The sequence below is a fragment of the Heterodontus francisci genome, chromosome 25 (genome assembly GCF_036365525.1).
Source record: "Heterodontus francisci isolate sHetFra1 chromosome 25, sHetFra1.hap1, whole genome shotgun sequence".
Taxonomy (NCBI): domain Eukaryota; kingdom Metazoa; phylum Chordata; class Chondrichthyes; order Heterodontiformes; family Heterodontidae; genus Heterodontus; species Heterodontus francisci.
In genome coordinates this window covers 31,365,238-31,387,261 of record NC_090395.1, presented here as the reverse complement: position 1 = coordinate 31,387,261, position 22,024 = coordinate 31,365,238, and the positions used below count along the sequence as shown (strand labels likewise).

At 43.8% G+C, this 22,024-nt stretch overlaps 1 protein-coding gene across 1 annotated transcript in view; it reads right to left on the bottom strand.

Moving 5' to 3' along the window:
- LOC137384071 (synaptotagmin-6-like) overlaps nucleotides 1-22,024 on the bottom strand; it is a 324,396-nt gene that overhangs the window by 3,991 nt on the left and 298,381 nt on the right. Inside the window, exons 8-9 of the mRNA XM_068057646.1 lie at nucleotides 9,671-9,842; nucleotides 7,642-7,771 (exon numbers count right to left, since the gene is read on the bottom strand). Of these exons, the coding sequence (XP_067913747.1) occupies nucleotides 7,642-7,771; nucleotides 9,671-9,842 (302 nt within the window). The remainder of the gene's footprint in view (nucleotides 1-7,641; nucleotides 7,772-9,670; nucleotides 9,843-22,024) is intronic.

The window sequence follows — 22,024 nt, the reverse complement described above, 5'->3', positions numbered from 1 at the left end:
TAAGAGTCTAGATTTAGGTAAGGCTGTTTTCAATGGAATGATACAGAGGCTGTCCACAGTAAAGTGGCCAAATCTATTAATGGGTCTGTTGGAGATGCTCAAAAAATAGCTTAACATGATACAGAACCAGTTTATACCCTTAAGGGGCAAGAGCTCTACATGACAAAAAAGCTATAGACGACTGAATAGGTAAAAGACAACAAAACTGAATGAAAAATTATACAAGATTGCAAAAAATAGCACAGATCCTGGCGGCTGTGAGAGATGCAAAAAACAGAAAAAGGTGATAAAACAGAGAGTAAAAGCTCCAAAAAGGGAGTACAAAAAAGAAACTTTCAAGGGATAACAAAAAACTTTTATAATTATATTAGGAAAAAGGGAGTGGTGAAGAGCAATGTGGGCCCCTTAAAAACTGACAATTATGATATAAATGAAAATGAGGAAATGGCAGACAGATTAAATCATTACTTTTCACTGATATTTAGAGTAGAGGAGAATAGTTTTCCAGACATCCCAGGGAAACTAATACTGAATCAGGAATGGGGACTCACCACAATTAAAGTAAGAAAAATAACAGGTAATGTAGAAAATAAAGACACTACAGAGGGTCAAATCTCCGGGATCTTGTGGTTTTAATTTCAGTATTTTAGAGGAAGTAGGTGAGAATATTGCAGAAGCCCTAGCTATAATCTTCCAAAGTTCTCTCGAATCAGGAACTATTCCTTTAGATTGGAAAATTGCACATGTCACTCCGCTATTTGAGAATAACAAGAGGGAAACCAAGAAATTGAAGAACTGTGAACCTAACATTTGTTGTTGGGAAATTACTAGAGTCCATAACTAAGGATAGAGTAACTGAACACCTTGAAAATTTTCAGCTGATCAGAGATAGCCAGCTGATTTGTAAAGGTAGGTCATGCCCAATAAGCTGATTGAATTTTTTGAAGATGTGACTAAAGTAGTTGAAGAGGGAATGTCTATGGATGTTATTAATATGGACTTCCAGAAAGTATTTGATAAATCTGTCAGAAGAGACTGTTAGCTAAATTTGAAGCTCATGAAATTGAGGGCAAATTGTTGATCTGGTGATGAGATTGGTTGAACAGCAGGATATAGAGAGTAGGACATATGAACATAGGAACTAGGAGCAGGAGTAGGCCATTCGGCACCTCAAGTCTGCTCCACCATTCAACTAGATTATGGCTTATCTTCTACCTCAACACCATTTTCCTGCACTCTCTCCATAACCCTTGATGCCTTTAATATCTAGAAATCTATCGATCTCTGTCTTAAATATACTCAATGACTGAGTCTCCACCACCCTCTGGGGTAAAGAATTCGAAAGATTCAGCAACCTCTGAGTGAAGAAATTCCTCCCCATCTCAGTCCTGTATGGCCTACCCCTTATTCTGAGACTGCATACCCTGGTTCTAGACCCCCCAGTCAGAGGAAACATCCTTCCTGCATCTACCCTGTTGAGCCCTGTAAGAATTTTGTATATTTCAATGAGATCACCTCTCATTCTTCTAAATTCTAGAGATTATAGGCCCCTTCTCAATCTCTCCTCATAGGACAATCCCGCCACTCCAGGGATCAGTCTGGTGAACTTTTGTTGCATTTTCTGTATGGCTAGTATATCCTTCCTTAGGTAAGGAGATCAAAACTGTACACAATACTCCAGGCGCGGCCCCCCCAAGGCTCTATGCAATTACAGCAAGACATCTTTACTCCTGTACTCAAATCCTCTTGCAATAAAGACCAACATACCATTTACCTTCCCAATTGCTTGCTGCACCTGCATGAAAGCTAACATGTGACTCATGAACAAGGACACCCAGGACCCTTTGGACATCAACATTTGTCAATCTCATGCCATTTAAGAAATACTCTGCATTTCTGTTTTTCCAACCAAAGTGGATAACTTCACATTTTTCCACATTATATTCCATCTGCTATCGTCCTGCCCAGTCTTTCTGAATCCCCTTGAAGCCTCTTTGCACCCTCCACACAAATCACATTCCCACCTAGTTTTGTGTCATCAGCAAATTTGGTCCCCACATCCAAATCATTGATATAGATTGTGAATAGCTGGGGTCCCAAAGCACTGATCCTTGTTGTACTCCACTAGTCACAGCCTGCCAACCTGAGAATGACAGCTTATTCCTACTGTCTGTTTTCTGTCCGTTAACCCATGCCAGTATATTATCCCAATCCTATGTGCCCTAATTTTGTTTATTAACCTCTTGTGTGGGACCTTATCGAAAGCCTTCTGAAAATCCAAATACACCACATCCACAGGTTCCCCCTTATCTATTCTGCTAGTTACATCCTCAAAAAACTCCCAACAGGTTTGTCAAACATGATTTCCCTTTCATTAATCCATGTTGACTCTACCCAATCCCACCATTATTTTCTAAGTGTCCAGTTATCACCTCCTTTAGAACAGATTCTATCTGGAATAATAGGATAATAGTAGGGATAATAGGATTGTGACTGGTGGTGTCCCACAAGGATCTGTATTGGGGCCTCAACTATTCATTGTACTTATTAATGGTTTAGATGGCGGGATAGAGAGCCACATATCCAAGTTTTCCGATGACAGAAAGAGAGGCAGCATTGTAAACAGTTTAGACGGAAGTGTAACATTACAAAGAGATATTGATAAATTAAGTAAATGGACAAAAATGGATTTCAGTGTAGGCAAGTGTGAGGCCATCCACTTTGGAACTACAAAGCATAGATCAGATTACTTTCTACTAGTGAAAATCTAGAAGCAGTGGAGGCCCAAAGAGACTTGGGAGTCCATGTACGTAGATTATTAAAATGACATGGACAGGCAAAAAACTAAACAAAAGCCTAGTGTATGACCGACCTTCATGCCTAGAGGACTAGAAGGGGGTAGAAATCATACTTCAGCTATACAAAGCCCAGGTTAGATGTCTGGGCACCATGCCTTAGGATGTATATATTGGCCTTGAACGGGGTGCAGCATAGGTTTACCAGAATCATTCCTGGATTCCAAGGGTTAAATTACAAGGACAGATTACACAATATAGGATTTATTGTGAATTGTGAATCCCTGAAATTTAGAAGGTTAAGGGGTGATTTGATTGAAGATTTCAAAATATTAAGGGGGACAGATAGGCTAGATGGAGCAATGCTATTTCTGGGACTAGAGCGCATAGTTTAAAAACTAGAGCCAGACGTTTCAGGAATGAAATTAGGAAACATTTCTACACAAAGGGTGGCAGAAGTTTGGAACTTGCTTCTGTAAACAGCAATTGATGCTGGATCAGTTGTAAATTTTAAATATGTGATTAATAGATTTTTGTTCTCCAAAGGTATTGAAGCTTATGGGGAAAAGGTGGGTATATAGAGTTAGGACACAGATCGGCCATGATCTCATTGAATGGTGGAACAGGTTTGAGGGCCTAAATGTTCCTATATTCCTATGACAACGTCCAACCAGAGTTGTCATTCCTAGGCAGCACTGTATCCAGTTTTGGGAACTGAAACTGGAAATGAGACGTTCAAGTATGAGATTCATAAGTTCAGATAAGAGCCACGAGTCTGATACCTGGTGTGACAGGACTGAGTTATGAGGAGAAATAGGACAAACTTGGGCTTTACAGCCTGGAAAGGCGTCAACTAGAACAGGCCATATGAAGGTATCTAAGAAAGTAAAAGGTATGTATGAGGTAAATGTAACCTCTTTTATTAAACACAATTACAGGAAAAGAGGGGTGGGGGGAAAGGCAGAACTTTATGTGGTTTAGGCATTGAGAAGCAGAATCAAATCAAAGAGAGTTATGCATGTTGGATCCAGTAGCCTTATCATCCTCTGAAGTAATTTAGATTTTGTTGGTTTTAGGCAAGCATAATAAGCATTATTGAACCTAGTAGACAGCCACTGCACTCAGTAATGAACTCAAAGTCTGATGTGTTTAGTATTTAATTAGAAGGATTTGTTCCACTTTATTAAGGTAATCAGTTGGAAATCCATATAAGAATGTTGTTCTTATATTTTTTAATTATTCTCAGATTAGCAGAGTTCAGGTAGATTCATTATTCATATTTTGAGGCTACTCATTAGAAAGAAAAAGCCATTATTAATAAAACTATGCTGTAAACATTTTGGAAATGAAACCTGCTACTGAGAAAGCCAAACACAAATATAAAACAATACAATAATTACAAGCAATTAGACAGAAATTATAACACACCCAACCAGTTGGTGTTGGTGTTTATCCTGTACACAAACAATAGTCCTAATTCCATGCATTTACCTGCTCCAATATCCCTTTATTTCCCATTTCCTTCAATCATCTATCAAACCTATTCTTAAAAGTGGACCTGAGCTCTGCCCCAACCACTAGCTTGGGAATTGCATTCCAAAGCCTCATAACCTGCTGTCTATCCTAAATCTTTTACTCTTAATCATGCTTCTACTTCTCTTCATTCTAGACCATTCAGTAACTGGATTAGTTACAGGGTTCTGTGAATCACTTGGAAATGAATAGATTGGACACCTAATTAGAGTCTTGGATTTGTGTGTATTATTTGGGGCGATAATAACCCTGTTGTTACTTCACATTTATGCAGAAGCAAACTATCTATCAGTTTACATGCTTTTTAGTTGCTGCAGCAGTCTCAGAAGACTCATACTATACCACCTGTCTGGCAGAGTCCTCTCATTAACATTTCTACATGGTGCTATACACCAGCCAGATTAAACCAAATAACATGTCCCTTTATTATCTCTTTTTAGAATTAGAACATTACAGCGCAGTACAGGCCCTTCGGCCCTCGATGTTGCGCCGACCTGTGAAACCATCTGACCTACACTATTCCATTTTCATCCATGTGTCTATCCAATGTCCACTTAAATGCCCTTAAAGTTGGCGAATCTACTACTGCTGCAGGCAGGGCGTTCCACGCCCTTACTACTCTTTGAGTAAAGAAACTACCTCTCACATCTGTCCTATATCTATCACCCCTCAACTTGAAGCTATGTCCCCTCGTGTTTGCCATCACCATCCGAGGAAAAAGACGCTCACTATCCACCCTATCTAACCCTCTGATTATCTTATATGTCTCTATTAAGTCACCTCTCCTCCTCCTTCTCTCCAATGAAAACAACCTCAAGTCCCTCAGCCTTTCCTCGTAAGACCTTCCCTCCATACCAGGCAACATCCTAGTAAATCTCCTCTGCACCCTTTCCATAGCTTCCACATCCTTCCTATAATGCGGTGACCAGAACTGCACGCAATACTCCAGGTGCGGTCTCACCAGAGTTTTGTACAGCTGCAGCATGACCTCGTGGCTCCGAAACTCGACCCCCCTACTAATAAAAGCTAACACACCATATGCCTTCTTAACAGCCCTATTAACCTGGTTAGCAACCTTCAGGGATTTATGCACCTGGACACCAAGATCTCTCTGTTCATCTACACTACCAAGAATCTTCCCATTAGCCCAGTACTCTGCATTCCTGTTACTCCTTCCAAAGTGAATCACCTCACACTTTTCCGCATTAAACTCCATTTGCCATCTCTCAGCCCAGCTCTGCAGCCTATCTATGTCTCTCTGTACCCTACAACATCCTTCGGCACTATCCACAACTCCACCGACCTTAGTGTCATCTGCAAATTTACTAACCCACCCTTCTACACCCTCTTCCAGGTCATTTATAAAAATGACAAACAGCAGTGGCCCCAAAACAGATCCTTGCGGTACACCACTAGTAACTAAACTCCAGGATGAACATTTGCCATCAACCACCACCCTCTGTCTTCTTTCAGCTAGCCAATTTCTGATCCAAAGCTCTAAATCGCCTTCAACCCCATACTTCCGTATTTTCTGCAATAGCCTACCGTGGGGAACCTTATCAAACGCCTTACTGAAATCCATATATCTCTACAATAGTATTTCATGAATCATTATTTATAACTAGTTTGTATTCAATTGTAAGACTATGTATAAAGGATAATGATTCAATATCTCTGAAGCATATATCATTGACATGAATTAAAAACAGAAAGTGCTGGAAATACTCAGCAGGTCTAGCAGCATCTGTGGAGAGAGAATCAGAGTAACGTTACAGGTCAGTGACCCTTCTTCAGAACTGGCAGATATAAGAAATGTAAAAGATTTTAAGCAAGTAAAGCAAGGTGGGGCAAGAGATAACAAGAGAGAAGGTATTGATAGGGCAAGGTCACAGAATAGCTGATCAGAAGGTCACGGAGCAAAGACAAACAATATGTTAGTGGTGCACTGAAAGACATAGCATTAGTACAGATAGGGTGTTAATGGACTGAAAACTGAACAGCCACAAGCACAAACACGAAAAAAAGCAGTCCTTAGACACAGTAGAAACAAACCGAACAAACTAAAATAAAATAAACACAAAAAATAAAAGAAAAAAGAAAAAATAACTAAAGATAAAAGTAAAATGGGGGGCCCGTCATGCTCTGAAATTATTGAACTCAATGTTCAGTTCGGCAGGCTGTAGTGTGCCTAATCGGTAAATGAGATGCTGTTCCTCGAGCTTGTGTTGATGTTCACTGGAACACTGCAGCATTCCCAGGACAGAAATGTAAGCATGAGAGCAGGGGGGTGTGTTGAAATGGCTAGCAACTGGAAGCCCATTTACCTCCTCTCTCCTCACTATCCAAGGCCCCAAACACTCCTTTCAGGTGAAGCAATGATTTACTTGTACTTCTTTCAATGTAGTATACTGTATTCGCTACTCACAATGTGGTCTCCCCAATGTAGGGGACAAACGAAGACTGTGTGACCACTTTGCGGAACACCTCCGCTCAATCCAAAAGCATGACCCTGAGCTTCCGGTTGCTGGCCATTTCAACACGGCCCCCTGCTCTCATGCTCACATCTCTGTCCTGGGATTGCTGCAGTGTTCCAGTGAACATCAACGCAAGCTCGAGGAACAGCATCTCATTTACTGATTAGGCACACTACAGCCTGCCGGACTGAACTGAAAACAAGAAATGCTGGAAATACTTGTTCTTGTTTTTATTTCAGATTTCTAGCATCTGCAGTATTTTGCTTTTATTTTACTGCTGGACTGAACATTGAGTTCAATAATTTCAGAGCATGACAGGCCCCCAATCTACTTTTATCTTTAGTTATTTTTTTCTTTTTTTTTTTCTTTTTTGTGTTTATTTTATTTTAGTTTGTTTAATTTGTTTCTACGGTGCCTACCCACTGTTTTTTTTTCACGTTTGTGCTTGTGGCTGTTCAGTCCATTAACACCCTATCTGTACTAATGCTATGTCTTTCAGCACACCATTAACATATTGTTTGTCTTTGCTCCATGACCTTCTGGTCAACTATTCTGTGACCTTTTCCTATCAATACCTTTTCTCTTGTTATCTCTTGCCCCACCCTGCTTTACTTGCTTAAAATCTTTTACATTTCTTATATCTGCCAGTTCTGAAGAAGGGTTACTGACCTGTAATGTTAACTCTGCTTCTCTCTCCACAAATGCTGCCTGACCTACTGAGTATTTCCAGCACTTTCTGTTTTTTATTTCAGATTTCCAGCATCTGCAATATCTTGCTTTTATTTCATTGACATGAATGTTTTGTACATTTACTACAAAGTAGCCTGAAATTCTCTTACCTCCACCAATGGGTGCCAATGTGCAATTGGCTTGCGCGGGTATGCCAACATCTCATTCCAGTGGTCCCTTCCCAGGCCTTCAGCATTGATGCCCACACGACACACTCCGATGATCTCATTATGCCCAACACTGACCATCATGAATGGAAGGAAACACTCATTAACATGTATTCCTTTGTCCGCCTTCCACTATCCACAGATGGACCAAATATAACCCATGCCAAGAAGGAAACAGCCGACCTCCTCTGATGGCTCAGTGTGCAACTGGATGCCCAATGTGAATCGGGGCTATATTGAGCTAGCTGATCTCAAGAACGTCAGCAGTAGGAGGTATTACTATTGTCTTCATTGCTCCTGGGCTAGGAAGGTGTAAAATCAGCCAGAGTTCCTACTTCTGGTTGCTCCCCAGTAGATTGAGCTGGAAAGTATGTGGATGTCGCTTGGGGAGCGGATTGACCTCAAATACTTATATGCACAATCTGGTGTCATAACTGAAGAATGGCATTTGCCTGATGTACCAGAGAGAAGCCAATGCTTGTGCAGATGCACCCAACCTGAGTTAGTGCCTTTAAGAATAGAAGAGGAAATTTGAAGGGGGAAAAAACCCAAATGAATTGACCTCCATGGCACTGTGCAGTGGAAGATAGTTTTTTTTTTTGGCAATAAATTAACTTCATGTTTTGTGCCAGTCAAGACATTGATAAGCTTTGGTGATGCAAATCCCAAGCGGGCAATTTGGATACAGTTCAAGTATTATTAGTTCCTAACTATGAGTGAATATGGGAAGAACTGATTTTCAGGACTACGATTGTTAAAGTACAGGCTTTTTCCAATGACTTTTACTGCTGCAAATGGCTTGTTAATAGTTTCATAAGTAGACAACGTCTCTTGTAAGCTAACACTGCACCTTTATACTGCCATATTGATTTAGTGCATCACAAGTAATATTCCATTTACTTTCAAAAGGGAGTTTTATATATACTTGAAAAGGAAAAACATATTGCAGGGTTATGGGGAAAGAGCGGGGGAGTTCAACTAGTTGGATAGCTCAAGGAGCTGCCACAGGCATGACAGAACAAATGGTCTACTGCTGCGCTGTAATATTTTATGAACATTAACCCCGATCATGATTCATTGCTTACAGGCAAACACATAGGACACCCACTACATTATCTGTTAATTCAGAAAGTATAAGTAGGCAACTGGGAAAGGGGGCAAGTGCTCGGGAGAGTGAGGTTTTTGTGGGCGCAATTGGGAGAGAGGGGAAGCGATCAGGAGTGAGGAGGTAGGCAATTGGGCGAGAGGGGAAGCGATCGGGAGAGGGAGATGAAAGCGATCGGCGGGGACGGGAGGAGGTGTGGGAGCCATCACAAGAACGAGGCCGTGATCAGGAGAGTGAGGTGATTGAGAGCATGATCAGGAGAGAGTGCAATTGGGAGGGGAGAAATTGGAATAGAGTGGGAAAGTATCAGGAAACAGTAGAGTGATCAGGAAGGGGAAGAACACTCAGGAAAGTGGTGCAATTGGGAGCAGGGAGCAATCAGGAGAGTTTGATCAGGAGGGAAGGGTGATCGGAAGGGAAGGGGAAATATGAAGGGAGGGAGGATGAAACCAGGAGACAGGGGGCTAATCAGGTGAGAGGGGGTCAAGCAATTGGGATGGGCCAAGTGAAGACTGGCAACAGTCTTTGACACTGCAGTGGAGCCAGCAACTGCAATGGTATTTTCCTCGACTTGTCAGTATATAGGGTGTGAATGCACATACAAACCCACAGTATTGGACATTAAAGGAAGATTAACTATGCTAGTGGTGATTTTTACTTTCACTGCAATGGATTACCAAAATAATAATTCACTCTAAGATTCACTTATTCTCTGTTCCCCAGTGTCCCACTCATGCCACATATTGTCAAATAAAAGCTTATACCAGGATTTTTTCAATTTGTTTTCAGAATTCCCCCTGTGCTGATTTGAAGTGGTATCTCATGTCTTGTGGAGTCAGTTCATACTACAAGGACTCTGGTACTCACCGATCATAGTCCATGACTGAGATCAGCAGGCTGACCTGGTCCATGTTCTCTGGAGGAATGTCAAAGATAATTGCCTCATTGTAAGTAGGATTTAGTGTGTTTTTCTTTATGGTTGTTTTCTTCTTTTTTAACCGGCGTCCTTCGCACAGCAAAGACACCTTAACGTATGGATCTGGAAAAGAAAGCAGAAGATTTATATAACATGCATGTATTATCGATGAATAGCCTGGGCTCCTCTAGAATCCCAAATGGGAGGCAGCAACGTTCAGTGACGTGAAAGATGACTCAGATTCATTCATCTTCATTTCACTATTGCAAAGAACCCAAATATCACCCAACGGTGATCTGTTGCAGGGTTAGTTTGGCTCCAATTATATCAAAGTGGCAAAGTTTTGACATGGTTGGATTTTAAGCCTAGCTGCTACTTTTTGGCAGCATGAACCTCAAAATAAAATCTGCTAAACTCTTTGTGTTATAATATCCTTGTTCTACCAGGCTCTGCTCCCAGTGAGGCTGTCAAACATGGCCGCTTTAAGTGATTTTCTGTAACCTGGATTGAGGTAGTGGAGAAGGGACTCTGCATTTCTCTCAAAGTGTGATCACTGAAGTCAATGTTGTGGGAATTAAAGAGGAAATGATTATGTTCTGATCTGAAAAGAATTAAGTGATTTGTTGGAATGTATTTCACTACCTTCACTAACAACTCTAAATAGTAGATAGGTCTTCCTGCATTATATTTGCGGATCTGTTGACTGCCATCAGTGAATGGAGGAAAGTACCCCATTATTAAAGCAAATCATTCGTTAGCACGCTGATCCTTTCAGAAACTGGGATTTTTAATCTAAAGTTGTGGTAATTTGGTAGCAAATTGTGTTCCCTGCATTAAGAGTGCAGAAAATTAATGGACCCAATTTGTGGTGCTCCTAATTTTCTGGTCATTCAAATTAATGACCAGAAATTCAAGAGCACAGTGAATGCACATACTGACCTCCACATCCAATTGTCCAGTCTGTGCTCTTCACTGGGAGTCTTACCTCGCAATGTAAAGAAAGCGATTTGGTACAAGTGACATTCCATAATCTATCCTGTGAATCTCTAATCTTAACACATGTAGCGCAGGGAGACAACTGGAGTAGTTTAGTCTGGGGTGATGAAAGTATAATTAAGAAGCATTTCAATGGTGAAGGGGGTGAGGTATGATCAAAGGCAGGCAACATTGCTATCTTATATATTTGTAAGAGGCCCCCTTTTGTTAGTTTTTCAGGTTGAGGAGCCTGAATTTTGCCAGGCTCTCCTTATAACTGATTTCTCTTATCCAAGAGGTCGGGATTCTACTGCTTTTCACAATACAACATCAACAGAACCCTTTGCTTGAGTGCTGGTGTTAAACAGAGAGTCTGCTGGTACTGAGATATTGATTTCTATAAGCCATCTGTTTATTTACATGCTTGAACTAAAAACTTAATTTTAGTGCACATTATGTTGTGTTAATGGGATTAATTAACTTAATTTGATGGGATGCACTTTTACAGAGTAATAGATCAGGACACTGTCTTGTTGAGAGGGCAAGCAAAGAATCAACTCACTCGGCTTCTGCAGCCTTCCAGAGGCATTGTGGGTAGGTACTTTGAGCTAGAAGAGAACATAAAAGGGAGAACTGCTCACATCAAACCAAGTGAAACAGGATTAGTTGCTGGCTGTCCTGCCATTTATCTCCAGTCTCATGCCTACACATGGAGCTTCTTTTCTCTTCTTTTTGTTGGTCCCTTCAGCTTTGGCAGAGACTTCTCATGGGTGAGATATCTTCTAAGCATTTCTAAATTTCATAATTTTTGGATCTCTTGTCTGACATTCCCTTTTACTGACCATTCTTACAGATTTCACTGCTCCCATCTCTAATGATTTGCTTGTTTTAATTGCTGCTTTGCAATGGCTCCCAGCTGGTGTTATCACTCTCCAATCTATTTAAGCATCTCCTCGTGAAAGCTTAATCCCATTATTAACACGTCCCACATCTTTTCTTCTAATATGTAAACCATGCACTTATCTGTATTGATTTTCACATTTCTGCCTACTTGCAAACATTTTCTAGGCTGTTCTGTCTTCCTCACATGGAAACTCAGCTAAAAGGACTCATGAAATGTGTCTCCCGTGCCTGTAACCTGTTCTCCTTGACTATAAGCATCAAGAAAACCATGGTCATGGGACAAGGTGTTGCATCTCTGCTCCTGATCACACTAAATAACACCCCACTGGATGTGGTTAGCAAATTCTGCTACCTTGGGTCCACGACGACAGACAATCTGTCCCTTGATGCAGAGCTCGATACACGCATAGGGAAAGCAGCTGCCACCTCTGGTCAACTTGAGAAATGTGCATGGGATAACACCAAGCTAACCCTTATGACCAAGCGGATGCTTTATAAGGCCTGTGTTCTCAGCACCTTGCTGTATGGCTGTGAAACGTGGGTGACTTACAACTACCAGGAAAAGAAACTCAATAATTTCCATCTTTACTGTCTGTGGCACATTATGGGTATATCCTGTCAGGACAAAATCACAAATGTGGCAGTCCTCTCAACGGCAGAGCTCCCAAGTGTGTTGGCACTTATCAAACAGATGCGGCTTCGGTAGATCGGACACATCAGCAGGCTGGAAGACTGTCGCATACTCAAGGACCTTCTGTATGGTGAGGTAGCCAGGGTCAGATGACCAGTGGGACGCCCAAAGCTCTGCTTCAAGGACGCTTGCAAGCATGACATGAAGGCCCAAAATGTTGACTATCACATTTGTTAGTCACTAGCTGGCAAAAGAGGGAAATGGCAACATATCCTGTGGACTGGTGTGCAATACCACGATGACCAGTTGCTACAGAAGCTTGGCAACAGGTGCCAATGTCAAAAACAGCAACTCATGGCAGCTTCACATGCAGTATTTGTGGCAGAACCTGTCTCTGAAGAATTGGCCTTCAAAGCCATCAGCAAAGCTGCACCAAGAGAAGACACCCCACCTAAATAGACTGTTTGCTGCATGTCCATCATATTTCACAGATGGAAGGATGCCAACCAATATCTGTCTTCCTTGGCTGTTTCATCAGATTCAATCCCTCTCCCACCGTCAGTTTAGTATCATCTGTGAATCTGGCCAACTTTCACTACATTTCTGATGCCAGGTAGAGACATAGGTGCATAGAGCAGAGACACTTGCACTGATCTCTAGGATACTCTATGCAATACCAATCCTCTAAATAATTCCCAATACTTCCTCTCAGACAGCTCGTTATCACTTCTATGTTGTACTTCAGATACCCACTGCCTTATTTTTGCAGAGCTTTACTGAAACCTTTTTCAAAGTCCAGATACTCTACAGCACAGGTCATTGATCTGAAGTATTGGCCTTGATTTTATCCCCCACCTCCAACAGGTAGGAGAGAGATGTTGGGGTGCGTGGAATTAAAAAAGGAGTTAGAGCAACCCAACCCCAAATCAGTCTATCGATGAAGTTCCTGCAGAAGGAAGAGTGGGAACTAATTAAAATTCAAAAATTGCAGCCTGATGACATCATCAGTGATGTGACTTAACCTGGAGGCCATATTGAATTCCTGTGGCAGATCCAAGGTGGGAGGCGCTGATTCCCTAAGGAAAGATATGAAGATCAGATCCTTTTAGCACTCCCTGAGGATCAAGTGGAGCAGGAGTGCTCCACGCAGGCCTCAGAAGGAAGCCTTCATCCACCAGTCCAACCTCAATCGCTGCTCAGAACTTCTGCCTTTGCCCATAGCCCCCAGCTGGCTGCGGCCTCCCGCCGCTACTTGCTAGTCCCGCCCACTGCCCAGGCAGTCAATCTAGCTGGCTGTTGGGTGGGAGCCAGTCGAAAATAACAACAACTTATATTTATATAGCACATTTAATGTAATAAAACGTCCCAAAGCGCTTTACAGAAGCATTATAAAACAACGTATGACACTGAGCCACAAAAGGAGATATTAGATCAGATGACCAAAAGCTTGGTCCAAGCAGTAGATTTTAAGGAGCGTCTATGAGGTGGAAAGCAAGGTAGAGAGATGGGGAGGGGTAGGGAGGGTATTCCAGAGCTTGGGGCAGAGGCAACTGAAGGCGTGGCCACCAATGGTGGCAGGAATAAAATCAGGAATGCTCAAGAGGACAGAATTAGAGGAGCACAGATATCTTGGAGAGTTGTGGGCTGGAGGAGATTACAGAGATATGGAGGGGAGAGGCCATGGAGGGATTTGAAAACAAGGATGAGAATTTTAAAATCAAGACATTGCTTGACTGGGAACCAATGTAGGTCAGCAAGCATAGGGTTGATAGGGGAACAGGACTTGGTGCGAGTTAAGACACAGGCAGCAGAGTTTTGGATGCCCTCAAGATTACAAAGAGTAGAATGCGGGAGACCAGCCAGGAGTATGTTGGAATAGTCAAGTCCGGAGGCAATGTAGGCATTGATGAGGGTTTCAGCAGCAGATGAGCTGAGAGTGGGGCGAAGTCGGGTTATGATACGAAGATGGAAATAGGCGATCTTAGTGATGGCACAATTATGAAGTTGGAAACTCATCTCAGGGTTAAATGTGACACCAAGGTTGCGAACAAACTGGCTTAATCTTAGACTATTGCCAGGAGTGGAGACGATAGCTAGGTAACAGAATTTGGAGTGGGGACCAAAAACAATGGCTTCAGTCTTCCTAATATTTAATTGAAGGAAATTTCTGTTCATCCAGTACTGGATATCGGATAAGCAGTCTGATAATTTAGCAACAGTGGAGGAGTTGAGAGGTGTTGATGGTGAGGTAGAGCTGAGTGTCATTAGATACATGTGAAAACTAAAGCCATATTTTTGACTGATGTTGCTGAGGGGCAGCATGCAGATGAGAAACAGAAGGGGGCCAAGGATAGATCCTTCGGGGATTTCAGAGGTAACGGTGCAGGATCAGGAAGAGAAGCCATTGCAAGTGATTCTCTGGCTACAATTAAATAGATAAGAATGGAACCTGGTGAGAACAGTCCAGCTGGATGACAGTGGGGATGCATTGAAGGAGGATGGTGTGATCAACCATGTCAAAGGCTACAGACAGGTCAAGAAGGATGAGGAGGGAAAGTTTACCTTTGTCATAGTCACATAGGATGTCACAGGGGTGGAAACCTGATTGAAGGGATTCAAATATGGAGTTCTCGGAAAGATGGGAATGGATTTGGGAGGTGTCAACACGTTAAAGGACTTTGGAGAGGAAAGCGAAGTTTGAGAAGGACGGTAGTTTGCAAGGGCGGTGAGGTCAAGGGTTGGTTATTTGTGGAGAGAGGGACAACAGCTGAAGAGAAAGAGCCATTTACAATATTGCCGAACATGGGGACCAGGAGGGGAAGTTGGGTGATCAGCAGTTAGTGGGAATAGGATCGAGGGAACAGAAGTTGGATCTCTTGGACAAGCTGAGCTCAGAGAGGGCATGAAGGGAGATAGGAAAGAAACTAGGGGAGTTCAGGGCAAGGGCTGGGTGAGTATTATAGAAAGTTTGGCCAGGTGGGCCAGTGGAAGGGAGGGACAGAGGCAGCTGATTGGATGGTCTCGATCTTACTGACAAAGATGTCCATGAGCTCCTCACACTTATTGTTGGAGGTGAAGGTGGAGGGGACAGGGAATAGGGGTTTAAGAAGATGGCTTGCAGTAGATAATAAAATAATTCAAATCCTCCAAGACCCCAGCCTTGCAGTTTCTTTACCCACTACCTGGTTTGCCTGCACCCTCCCTGTCTACCCATTAATATTGGGGTGATTAATTCTTTCTCTCTCCACAGATGCTGCTGTGTGTTTCTATCATTTTCTGTTTTTATATCATTGGAAGACAGATTATCTGGTCATTTATTCCACTACCATTTATTGGGCCTTGCTGTGTGAAAATTACCTGCTGCATTTCTCTAAATACAACAGTGACGACACTCCAGAAGATACTTCATTGGCTGTGATCCACGATGGGAGATTTTCAGGCCATGAAAGGTATTGTATAAATGGAAGTTCTTTCTCTCACTGCTTTATCAACCTGTACTTCATTCAATCTAGTCTCTGCTTGCAGATGAAAAATAAAATCCCATTGCACTGCTCCTCCATAAATACTGTTCATTTTCATCATTTTGTTTTCCCACGGATGGATAATAAGTGTCAGACAACATCATGACAAGAGCTATCACAGAATATTAATGCCAATATTATACTTTCCAGGGACTGCAGGTTAGAACTGCTTTATGCAAGCAGTTCCACTGTTTTTCCGAGTGAGGGTTCTTATAAATAATGAATTGGAGCGAGAGAGCAGATGTTACATCAGTCAAACTGTGTATATTATACACTCAGAAAGGCTATTTAGAAAATTTGCATATAAGGGGAAAATCTGCAATCCCATTGGGGATCTGCACTCACAGGAAGGAGATAGGAAATCAACATTATAGCTCTGATGCTTCCTGTGAGGACAGGACGGTGGAATAATCCCTATCAGGCAACAAGTTCATTGATCAGCTTAAATAGGTTCAGAAAATCAGCATTAATCATACAGATTCAGCAACCTGAGTGAAATGTATTGCTCTCAAAAGAACGTAACTTATTGGTATTGGCAGGGTACTAGAACAGTTATTTATTTATTGAAACAAACTCAAACAGAATACATTTTACTTGCTATGCTGCAACTGCAAAATGGCTATCAAGCTGGCGTTCAACCTTACATTTAGTTAGGGGCACTTTTCAACCACCACCTGCCCATTTCTCATCATGTCCTGGTCTGCTGTAGACTAATTGATAGAGATTGATAGCTACGATTGGTCAAAAACTCCATTATTGTCATATCATGCGACTACCAGGATGGTGGAAGGTGCATTCTATGGATCTTGGCCTTCTTGTTTCTAACAATTCCAGGGTTCCTATGAAAACCAGCTACTGTTAAAAATCAGGGATGCCCAAGGCTCACCATTGCCATTTTCCAGCAGGTCTGGAAATGGGCAAATAGCTGGTCCACTTGTTTTGGATGGGAGGCTGTTTAAATAAACAAATCAGGGTCAGAAAGCATTGTATGACCCCAACTGCAAGGTTTGAAGTACTAATTTGTAACAGGCAGTGAGTGCCCTAACAAACTGGTGACTGCTGCACAAAATCATATCAAACTTGCAGAGTTAGATGAAGCAGGAAGACCAGTCTCCAGGTTCAGCCTTTATTTCTGTGGAACTTGATATGCGGAAAGTATGTGAGTTTTTTTTTCAATTATCTATCTGAAAAGAGAAAGGTAATTCCAATTCTCATCATGTAGCAACATATTTTAGGGCTAATAGCTCTTTTAACAAACACCGTTTAATGACAGTGCAAATAATTCTCGGTTCATTAGCTTCAACCCACCCACTGCACAGTCATTACTCATGTGTGCCCTTTTCATTCTATCAGGTTAATTGCCCCAGACAAAACTGAAAGTTAATTTAATGGTCTGTAACAATGATTGGAATTACGCTTGCCAAGGTTGTCAGCGCATGTGGAATTGTGGAAGATTTTTGATTCGTTTTTTAAATGTCATGTCCGTTTTCTCTCTGTGTGAATGTGGAAATCATTGATGTGTAGCTGAGGAGTACAACATTATACCCACTCCTGCCACCCAGTGCTAATTTTAACACCATTTTTGTGTTAATGCACAGAAGCTGCATCGCATCAAAGCACGCTTCCTTACAGCTGTGGTCTAATTTCCAGGATACAAACAATATTTACTGCCCTTTTTAGAATCAAATGTTACATGTTCTGATCCCACAAAAGTTTATAGAATATTTATATAGTGCCTTTCCAAAGTGCTTTGCAGCCAATGAAATATTTTTGACGTGGAGTCACTGTTATAATTAACCTGCACAGGCCAAGGTCCCACAAAAAGCAATGTGAGAATGACCACATAATCTGTTTTCAAGTGATTTTGGTTGAGGGGCAAATATTGGCCAGGACTTTAGGAGAACTCCCTGCTCTTCTTTTAATAGTGCCATGGGATCTTTTACATCCACTTGAGAGGACAGACAGGGCCTTGGTTTAACATCTCACTTGAAAGGTGGCACTTCCGACAATACTGCACTGGGGTGTCAGCCAGGATTATTTGCTCGTGGCTCTGGAGTGAAACTTAAATCCACAACCTGTGACTACCACTGAGCCACCGATGACCTCTATGCTATTATGTATTATGCTGTAACGTTGATACTGGTACCCGCGCAGAGCAATTCAGTTACAATGCGAGCTCTGCATTACATTCCAGGCAGGAAACATTTTCACAGCAGTTTCCAGTCATGTTTGCACTGGATATTCCTTTGGATTCAATATCACTGGCCTCTCCTGTAAGTCAACCTTACACGCACTACAGTCAGGTCCCCTTTTACCATCCAGCATCTGGTCATATCATCATGTGACTCAGTAGCTGGGAACAATGAAGCCTCTTACTCTGTATGCCGTAATCTCTCATGTGTTGCCCCCTGCCTCCCACTAGGTTCATTTCTCTAATCCTCTGATACCCATCTAAAAGACCATTCCTTGTATCTCAACAAAGATAGTAGGGGAAATCTTCATGGCCTTGAAGGGGTGAGTTTGGAGGCAGGATTGGGAGGAAACTTGGAAATTAGTGCATCGGGTCAGCCAGCAGATGTGTTCCCACCTCCAAGTAATTAATGTGGCAGCAGCTACCAATTAGGCCCATTAAGGGGCCATTATGGTGTCGCCAGGATCTTCCTGAGGGCAGAAGTGCCCCCCAACCCCACTCCGATCATACTGGAGCCTGGCAGGTAAATAGATGCGGCCTCCCAGTGGCAAACCAGGGGGCCATCGATGCCCTCTGTCAATCACCCATCAAGGAGCTGTTGCCAAGAGAAGACCACAGCCATGGCCACAAGCAATCCTATGGAGTGAATCCCCTCCATGCTGATGGCCTCACAGCTGTGGTCCTGAATGATTTTTACATTTTTAGCATGCTGCAGACAGCACCTCCAGTTTTGCGGTGCCCTTGCTGTCCCTACATGCAACAGCAGCGCCCGACTCTCCCAGTGGGGCTGCCAGCTGTCCAGAGCTTCGAGCCCTCTGATTGGGCTTCCTGCCTTGGGAACCTGCCCACGATCCTTAATTGGACGGCAAGTATGGAAGTGGCCTCTTAAAAAGATCATAACGCTGTGTGGCCAGCCAACACCATCGGGCTGGGACCCGCATTTGTTCCCGATGGCAGAAAAATTTCAAACACAGTAAGATTCCACCCTGTGAGTTCAGGCAGGCCTTTTGCCTGTGGCGTTGGGGATGGGGCGGGGGGTCGGGGAGCGACCACAGCTGTCTCATCCTACCATCATTCAACGTCCATCCACTTTCTTTCCAGCAAGGGCTAGTGGAACCCTGGCTAACTATTCATCTCCCTCAGAGTTAAACTCGAACACCTGGGGGAGAATTTTATGCTCTCCCCTGCGGCGAGTTTGGAGGCGGGGAGAACATGTAATTGGGTGGCATGGTTGTGGCGGGGGAGGGGGACCCCACCACGTTCCCGCCGCCACCAAAATGTGAACGGCCTTCATGCTCCACTGTCAATTGAGGCCCTTAAGTGGACAATTAATGCCCAATAAAGGGCATCGTCCTGCCACAGTCACAATTAGCCCAGTGACAGGATATCGCACACCTACATGATGGACGTGCTTTCCAAAATGGAGTTTGGGGAGGGAATCTGCAATTGGATCAAACTGCTCTCCACAGACATCAGTAGCGCAGTCACAATCAATGGGTGGAAATCGGAAGGTTTCCCGATCCAATCTGGAGTCAGACAGGGCTGTCCTCTCTCCCCGGTCTTGTTTGTTTGCTGTATTGAACCCTTTGCTGAATCTATTAGGAAGGATGAGAGCATAAGAGGGGTGACAATCCCAGGCAGTGGAGGCACTCAGGTTATAACCTCCCTGTACATGGATGATGTCGCCGTCTTCTGCTCGGATCCGCTGTCCGTGCGCAGACTGATGAGCATCTGCGACCAGTTCGAACTGGCCTCGGGAGCCAAAGTTAACCACGGCAAGAGCGAGGCCATGTTCTTTGGGAACTGGGCTGACCGATCCTTTGTCCCCTTCACCGACAGGTCAGACTACCTGAAGGTGCTGGGGATATGGTTCGGAAGGACTGGGGCGGGCGCCAAAACCTGGGAGGAGCGAGTAGCCAAGGTACAACAAAAGTTGAGCATGTGGGGGCAGCGATCTCTCTCCATTGTGGGCAAGAACCTGGTCATCAGGTGCAAGGCGCTCATGTTGTTGCTGTACGTGGCGCAGGTCTGGCCCATACCCCACTCCTGCGCTGTGGCGGTCACCCGAGCCATTTTCCGCTTCATCTGGGGATCCAAAATGGACCGGGTCCGGAGGGACACGATGTTCAAACCTCTGGATAAGGACGGGAAAAATGTATCCAACGTCGCCCTCATCCTGATGACCACCTTCGTGTGCGGCTGCATCAAGCTGTGTGTAGATCCCCGGTACGCAAATTCCAAGTGTCACTACGTGCTGAGGTTCTATTTGTCCCCGGTGTTGCGAAGGATGGGCCTGGTCACATGGCCGCGGAACGCTCCATGCAGTTGGACCGTGCCGTACCACCTATCCTTCGTGGAGCAGTTTCTGCAGGAAAACACGTTTGACCACCGATCCATCAGGCAGTGGTCTGCACGGAATGCCCTCAAGGCCCTACGGGAAAAGGAGATGGTGGATCCTGTCGGATGGTACCCCGAGCAGACCGCCAAAGTCATTTGGCGGAATGCCTCATCACCAGAACTTTCAAACAAGCACCAAGATGTAGCTTGGCTGGTGGTGAGAAGATCCCTCCCCGTCAGATCCTTCCTGCACGCCCGAAGTCTCGCCCCCTCCACGCAATGCCCCCGCGGTGGCTGTGGTGGGGAAGAGACGGTTGCCGACCTCCTCCTGGAATGTGTCTTTGCAAAGCAGGTGTGGAAAGAGATGCAGTGGTTTTTGTCGAGGTTCATCCCAAGCAGCTCTGTAACACAGGAGTCTGTGCTCTACGGGCTGTTCCCAGGGACGCACACCGAGACAAACATCAACTGCTGCTGGAGGACGATCAACTCAGTGAAAGACATCCTTTGGTCTGCCCGAAACTTGCTGGTCTTTCAGCGCAAACAGTTGTCCATGACCAAATGTTGCAGACTGGCACATTCCAAGGTCCAGGACTACGTGCTGAGGGACGCACTAAAGCTTGGGGCAGCCGCAGCAAAGGCTCAATGGGGAAAGACTACTGTGTAAGGTCCCCCCACCAAGCTGAACGGAGGGGCTGGATCCATGGGAAACCCCTCGATCTGTATCGGAAAAATTTTCATTTGCTGTTAAATGTAAAAATGTAATTGGCATGACAAATGTGAAATGGAAGGGTTGTGAGGCAACTCATGATTGTACTGAAGGAAACTGATCAGCTTTGCACTGTTTGTATTTTTTTGACTTGGTGCTGTTTTAAACTGGTTATGTAATTTTTACAGATTTTTATGAATAAAGTATATTTTGGAAAAAAAAAATTAGCCCAGCAGCGGACGGGACTGTCGGCGCATGGGGAGCATGGCAAGAGAAACCTTGCAGGTTGCTTGTTGGCTCTGGGGGGGCGGCCTTATTAAAAGGCACATAGTGCCTGAACGAGGGACCCAGCATCGGGAAGGGGCAACCTGCTGAGAGCTACCTCCCAGTCCTTGCTGCTGACCCCCCTCCTCCGTGACCCCACCCCATGAGACCCCTCCCGCCCTGACCTACTTGTGTTCTCGTCCAGCGCTGCTCCTGGGTCTTGGGTGGGTGCACCACTGGCAGCAGCCACTGCCTTCGCCATGGCGCTGCTCAGTTAAAGAGATGCCGGCCTCTGATTGGCCAGCAGATCTCAGAGGGCGTGACTTCCGTAGCCGGGGTCCTTGATCCCGTGGAAGGCCTTCTGCTGTCCAGTCAAGTGCCTAATTGCACTTGATCCAGCAGGCCACCCACAGAAAAGGTGACGCGGGGTTCTTGGCGGCACTTCTGCCAGAGAACGCGACCTACATCGCCAGCACAAAATCTAGGCCTTGAAAGATTATATTACAGATGACAGTTTGTTCCCATATTAAACAGAAATTTAATTCTAAAGTATTGCGTTTTGATGAAGGACTGGCTGAAAATAAGTCCATAAAACTAGAAAGAGTGAAGTTGCTGGGCAAGGGATCAGGAGTGAGGCAGCAGGACAGTGAGGAATGTTTGAGGAGGGAAGACCCTGTTATCCACTGCTTGTTTCAAAGTTTGTTTTATTTCAGCTTCCTTCCCCCAACTCTACCCATTTGAATGAATATTTAAACCTTCATCATTGAGCAGCCTATT